General features: G+C 41.0%; 1 protein-coding gene across 1 annotated transcript in view; it reads left to right on the forward strand.

Annotated features, from left to right (window-relative positions):
* Pdss1 (decaprenyl diphosphate synthase subunit 1) overlaps positions 1–7,075 on the forward strand; it is a 37,474-nt gene that overhangs the window by 20,611 nt on the left and 9,788 nt on the right. The window contains exons 8-9 of the mRNA XM_005354761.3: positions 5,157–5,237; positions 5,351–5,464. Of these exons, the coding sequence (XP_005354818.1) occupies positions 5,157–5,237; positions 5,351–5,464 (195 nt within the window). The remainder of the gene's footprint in view (positions 1–5,156; positions 5,238–5,350; positions 5,465–7,075) is intronic.

Here is a 7,075-nt window from a genome sequence, read left to right on the forward strand (position 1 = left end):
TAAAGAAACATACACTTATGGGCTAGAAAATATACAGAGCATTTGGAAGAGTCCAGACCAGAGAGAAAAGGAAGTAACTTGGACTTTTAAATGTATAATAGGCCCTTGTGAACAGGGTTGTCGGAGCCTGGAGGCCAGCAAGGACTTTGATATGCAACCACAGGGGTATGTTAGCGGAGGCTTAAGTCTCTTCTACCAGAGGCAGGGGAAGGAAAACCTTTTTCACAAGTTCCTGAAAGATGCTTTTATCTAACCACTAGAAATCTTCTGTAGTCTAGCTTTAGCACATTCTGGATATATGAACTGCCTGAGACCTGATGCATAGCAAGACACTAAAAAACGAAAAAAAAAAAAAAAAAAAAAAAGGAACAGTACCTCCTCGGGAGCTACTCATGTGTTGAGAGAAGTTCATTGATAATTTCATAGGTTTACCACTGCAGTTTCGAACTACTAGCAGTAGGTGGAGATGCTGTTACTTCTAAAACACTAAATGAGTATTCTCTGGGCACGAAGGAGCATCTCTACATAGGACCAGGAAGAAAGGGAAATAACCAAAAAATAAAAGAAGTGTTTGTGCCAGCCACAAGATGGCGTGCTCGCCGTGTCCTTGATGCCTATTAGAATAACAATAAAATCATAGTGCAAGCACTCTGGGTGTCCATGGGTGGAAATATCCCAGAGGTGTTAAGTATTTTTATGTGTTCTTGGTATTTAAGATGTAGACATCTGAGCAAAGACATTCATGCACAGGAAATTAGATGTGCCAAAGAGGAGATAAGAATTTGGAGATGATGCCCTAGTCTTGCTGCAGCTTGATGTGCTATGGCAAGCTGATATCCATGGGAGTTCTGTCCGTAGTAGCCATGGGAAGAAGGAGTGTGCGGGGATAGGGGAGGGAAGGGAAAATGTGGATGGACTGTAAGAACAAATAAGCAAACAAAACATTGGAGATGAAGATCATTATAGAAGTCTTGGGAGTCTATAATGCTGTGAGAATTTAAAGGAAGCTTATCAGAATTTTATTTGATCTACTAAAGACACCATTTTCCCCTTACTGCCTCCCCACCCCTTTTTATCTACCTATTATGTTTTGACCAAAAGAAATACTAAAATCCAGAGAGGGGGCTGGCTAGAGAAACTGCTTTGAGGCTTTGAATGATATTAAAATCACTTGCTCAGTAAGTCTCCTGTATACAGACATTTAGGTTTCTAGTATTAGAGTATTAGACAGTCATAAGCTACTCTGTGTATGTGTGTGTGTATGTGTGTGTGTGTGTGTGTGTTGGTGTAAATTTCGAGGCAGTATATGTGTAATTTTGTTAAATACCATCAGATCTCCTTGCATAATGTATGCACATTACTGTCAGCCATTTGAGTAAATCTAAGTAATGTTCAGATCATTGAGGACTATTTGTCTTTTTATTTTGTTTTGATTTTTTTTATTATTATATAAGTATTTGGAGAGGTACCTAAATGGCACAGCACATAGTTTGTGGAAGCCTTTATTTGGCTTCTAGAAATCAAACCCAGGTTGCCAGGTTTTGAGGCAAGAGTATTTATAATTAAGGTCTGTTTTCATATCTATTTGTTTTTAATTGTCGATGTATTTTATATATTTATACTGTGTATTTGCAGGAGGTTTGTTATGTTTTGTTTGAGGTAAAATTTTGCCCTGAATTCTAAACTGGCCTATAACCCATGGTCTTCCTGCTTGAGCCTGGATTACTGAGATTCCTGATGCATAGTGTCGCCTCTAGATCTTTGTAATACAGCCTATGTTGCATCTATTTTCTCTCTACCTTTTTAGCATATTTATCTATAATGGTACAGACTTAAAGTCTCTATAGTATTTTATAATGTTTTTATTGTTTTCATGTGTATGGGTGTTTTGCCTGCTTGTGTGAATGTGCATTGTGTGTTTGTAGTGCCCACTGAGTTCAGAACAGGGTGTTAGATACCTTGAGACTAGAGTTGTAGATGGTTGTGAACAACTATGTGGATGTTGGAATTGAACCTAGGTCCTCTGGACGAGCAGCCAGTGCTCTTAACTACAGAGCAGGTCTTCTCCAGCCCTTCTAACCCTTTTTGTTTGTTTGTTTTGTTTTGAGACAAGGGTTTCACTACATAGTCCTGGCTGATCTGGAACTTTCTGTTAAAAATACCCCTACTTCTGCCTCCTAAGTGCTGGATGAAAGATGTATGCCACCACAGTGTCTACACTATTTTAAACAAATAAGATGATAATACATACTATTTACCCATCAGAAAATATCTCTAATCTTACAGTGGTGTGAGTATACATTTCAAAGATAAGAGATTCTTCACAAACTTTGCCCCCTCCAGTTCAAACAGTGCTTCTCAGTCTTTCTGAGATGAAGTTTGTGGGAATGGTGTTATAGATGGTCCTCAAGTGGCATCTACTTCAGGTAAAACAGTTGAGCTTCCTCTTTCTGATCATCTTTCATACTCCACCCACCTCCAGGAAAATGTGGGGATCTCTCTGGTGCTGAATACAAGCACTGTCATACAGCTTGCTTTCTTGCCATTTTGTTCATTGTGCCATATTGTATCTGATTTTATACTTGTGACAGTTGTTTTCTGTCCCTTAACCTAGGTAGGAGAACCAGCACTCTTTACCGTGGTCTTCAAGCTGAAGAAAAATTTTGACTCTAAGTCAGTAAGGAGTCCATTGCTGGGTTAGTATATATAAGCCAGGAAGGGACACAGTGCAGACAGACCTCAGCTTGTGCTAGCAGGCCTGGGCGACTTTGTTGGTCCCTTCTGGCTTCAGTTGTGTCATTAGAAGCAGCAAAGCTGACTGACTAAGAGAATACTCCTTAGAGCCAGGCATTTGGATTTAGGTTCTGATTTCTGCATGTCTGGAATATTCAACACCTCAGTCCTCAAAGCTCATAAGTAAGTAAATAACAAATTTTAGGATAGTGCATGGTGAATACCCAGAATTGGTTAGATTTTATCATCATTAGCCACAAAAGTATTTATGAGCTTTTGTGAAACCTAAGTAAGTTCTAATGCTAGTTCCGTGTACCACAAGTGATAATTCATTGACTTTAAAAAGACTTTTTCCATTTATTTTTATTTTTTTGAAGGAACTTTCTGTTTCTAAGTTTACCTCCATGTGGCTCACATAATAGTTGAAAAGAGCCCTTCCTCAGAGGCCATGGATTATAGGTCTTTGCCTTTGAAAACAGTTAAGACTTTATTATTCATTCAGGTGTCTGTCTGGCCTTTCTGGTGTGTGCTTTTGAATCCTGATCTGCCAGCATTACAGCTGCATACTCTATTAAGTCATCAGAAAGTATTGCCAGGGCTGAAGTGGGCAGAGTGCTAGAGCACTTCAAAGCCATGGACTTGATCCTCAGCACCAAAAAGGAAAACAACAAAAATTATAGCTAGCAGATCCTCCTGCCTGCTCCTGTGGATGCAGAGAAGAGAAGGGGGTTATTTTGTTTTCTGACTCAACTGTGTAGCCTAGACTAGCCTCACCTCCATGTCCGGCTAAACAAGAGGGTCATTTTCTTTCTTTTTACTCTTCTTTTATTCTGTCTATTGTGCAGAGCCCAAACCAATATGCTAGGTAAATGCTTTACTACTGAGCTGTATCCACAGCACTGAAGGAGAGTCATTAATGGCAAATTTCTCCATTCTAAAGAGGTAAGAGTTTAATTTGTACACTTTACAGGTGAGGAACAGAAGGATCAGGCAGCAGATAAAGTCACTGGTAGTTGTTAGAGGCATACTCCAGCCTTGCAGGCTTCTGGAGAGCTTGTCCCACCTTCCCATGCTGATGTGTAGGAGGAATGTGGTCTCCAATAGAGAACCAAAGAAATAGGCAGGGTGGTTATTTATCACCAGTGACCTTTTTCATCTGGTTTCCTTGCTGAGCTTCAGCATAGACTTTCCTTTCAAATTGAGCAGAATGTCTCCCCAGTTCCCGTCTTGTTCTTTCCCCGTCCTTGATTTCTGAAAATGTGGCTGAGCCTGCTTAGCATGCTCAACAGTGCAGCAGGAAGTAGTGTAGATTAGCATGCTCAGCACTGAGCAGACTCTGTTTGAGGCTTTAGAAGTCCTACTTCTCTCCTTTTTGGAAGGGTGGGGGATGTAATCAAACAGTTCTAGTGCAGTTAAATTACTTCTGATGAGAGAGGGATAGAAACAGTAGATCCAGGGAGGAGCCTTCTCATAATGAAGAAACAGGAAGTCCAGACTGAGAGTCAGGCTGTTAGCAGCTGCATTGGGAAAAGGGTAGCTGGTTGTGGTGGCACTACCAGTTTTATTTGCTGAAGGAGGTAGAGGTAGAAGGATCACGAGAAAAGGTGTGATCACCAAAACTGACCCACTGATGAAGAGGTGCTTGACAATGTTGTATAGATGAGATTCTACCCCTGAAATGAGCGTGACTTCTCAGAGGTCATTAAAGCCAACAATTGCACTGATTGCTGGGAGCCAGCATTTTACACAATGGGACCATTTTGTATACCAGAAAGATTGGCTTAGCTTATTAGAAATTTTGTTTATGGTTCTTTGGAAGACTGTATCTTGTTTGAAAGAACAGGAGGAGGAAGGAAGCCTGCCAACACAAATCCAGTCCCTGACTCCATTTAAAGCTGGAGAAGAGACACCAGAGTGGCACCCACACTCTACACACACACACATCACACACACTCACAAATATTAAAATAAGTGGAAGAAAATGGGCTAGGGTTGTGCCTGGATGGTAGCGTGCTTGCCTAGTTTGCATGAGGCCCTGGACTCTATTCTCAAAACTGTATAAAAAGAAAACACGACTTTTTAATGTATTTGGTCTCCCTTAGGTGCCAGCATCCCAATTGTAACATAGGCTTGTTTCTTAAGGGATATGTAAGTGGCTTTTTCTTCAGGGTCGGCTGCCTGTGTCTGGATGCTACAGCTTACCAGAATCTTTTTTTTTTTTTTTAAGATTTATTTATTTATTTATTTATACAGTATCCTGCCTGTAGGCCAGAAGAGGGCACCAGATCTCATTACAGATGGCTGTGAACCACCACATGGTTGCTGGGAATTGAACTCAGGACCTCTAGAACAACAGTCCTTGCTCTTAACCGCTGAGCCATCTCTCCAGCCCCCAGCTTACCAGAATCTGTTTATTATTTCAGGTCTCTGTCCTGGGCTGCCCCGATCCAGTGGTGCATGAGATTGCCTATCAGTATGGGAAAAATGTTGGAATAGCTTTTCAGGTCAGTCTGCCTGTTTGTGGGAATGGTGAAGGGTAGGCACAGCCAGTACTGCCCTCAGTGTAGAGCTTAAAGCAGGGAGGACAGTGGGTGTGACTCATTTCTCCTTTCACCAGCTCATAGATGACGTACTGGACTTCACCTCCTGCTCTGACCAGATGGGCAAGCCAACTTCCGCAGACCTGAAGCTAGGCTTAGCCACTGGCCCTGTCTTGTTTGCTTGCCAGCAGGTAGGTTGTATTGTCTTTGAAATACTGCTGAGGAGCCAGGCCTTTGGGCACAGCTGATGAAATGTGAGAAAAAGAACAGCTGGAGGCATTTAGATAAGGGACCACAGATTTTATCCTGGTTTCCTGAGATGTTAGGGTGTAATTATACTTCTATAAGCCTTATCAGTGAACACAGATTGTAATCTCTTTAGTTGTTGTAAGGGCTAGTTGATGTAATATTCATTATCTTGTAAATCAGAAAGGGCTAGTGGGATTTAATACGTTTTGGGTGTTACAAGGTTGACAGAGGTGTGACTCAAAGCCTCTTAAAGGTACAGGAAGTGCCAAGGGTGTCTAAGTATGAGAAATTCGTAAGTTCTAGGCATTTAATGGAACTTTTGCACCTTGAGAGAAGCTTTAGAGCCTCAGCCATTGCTTCAGAAGTAAAGAAGTCAATGCACTAGGACCACATAGTTCCTTCCTTTTCCAGATTGAGACTGTCAAGGAAGTAAGTAAAGCTGCTATCCTGTTGTTCATAAATATGCATGAGATGCTTAGGAAGTGTCAAAGATGCTGCAATGACTGTCAAAGCAGCCATTTTCACAGCATCTTCTGGACCCTAGCCATATATATGCTTTTGGCTATGCCAGATGCTACTTGGAATAAATGGGCCATTAGCTGTGATGGGGTGTGTTTAAAACAAATATTCATCTGAGTGGTATTTAATTGGCTATTTATTAGTGTAATAAAGTGATCATCACCAAAACTACCTTTTTGCTCTAAAATTTTAAAACTTTTCGGGAGGTGGTGGTGCACTCCTTTATTCCCAACACTTGGGAGGCAGAGGCAGGTGGATCTCTGTGAGTTTGAGGCCAGCCTGGTCTACAGAACAGGTTTCAGGACACCTCCAAAGCTATAGAGAAGCCCTGTCTCAAAAAACCAAGGTGGGGACGACAAACTTTTATCATTCTTCTCATAAATTTTGCTTTTATTCTTTATCATGTAAGTAATAATATCTCTAGAACAAAATAGCTCCATTTTGATATTAAAACCAATGACCTTCCTTATGATTAATTTCTGATTCAAGAAAGGGAAGAGATGATTTTCACCCTCTTTTCTAGCAGAGCTACTGTGGGTGATAGTGATTGATCCTAGAGGAGGCTGATGCCTGGATGGGGCCTGGGGACCATAGACATTCTCAGTCAACTGAAGGATAAATACTGAACAGAGACGATGGGACACTCAGAAACTCCTGTCATCATTACCACGCTCCATCTTCTCACAATTTTGAGGCCAAGTTAAGCGAAAGGTGTGCAGTTCAGATATAATAGCACAGACCTGTAACCCCAACACCCAGAGGCTGATGCAGGAGGATCATGAGTTTGAGAATACTCAAGGCTACAAATATTTAAAAAAAAACAAACTCAGATATTAAAAAAAATGACAACAAAATATATACATGCTATGAATGGTGGGTCCCTTTTCCCATGAGACAGAGACTTATTAACTCACTAGCCCAATATTCAAAAGATTATTATTTTTTTTTTGTTTTTGTTTTTTTTTTTGAGACAGGGTTTCTCTGTGGTTTTGGAGCCTGTCCTGGAACTAGCTCTTGTAGACCAGGCTGGTCTC

Source organism: Microtus ochrogaster, chromosome 16 (genome assembly GCF_000317375.1).
Source record: "Microtus ochrogaster isolate Prairie Vole_2 chromosome 16, MicOch1.0, whole genome shotgun sequence".
In the NCBI taxonomy this organism is placed as follows: domain Eukaryota; kingdom Metazoa; phylum Chordata; class Mammalia; order Rodentia; family Cricetidae; genus Microtus; species Microtus ochrogaster.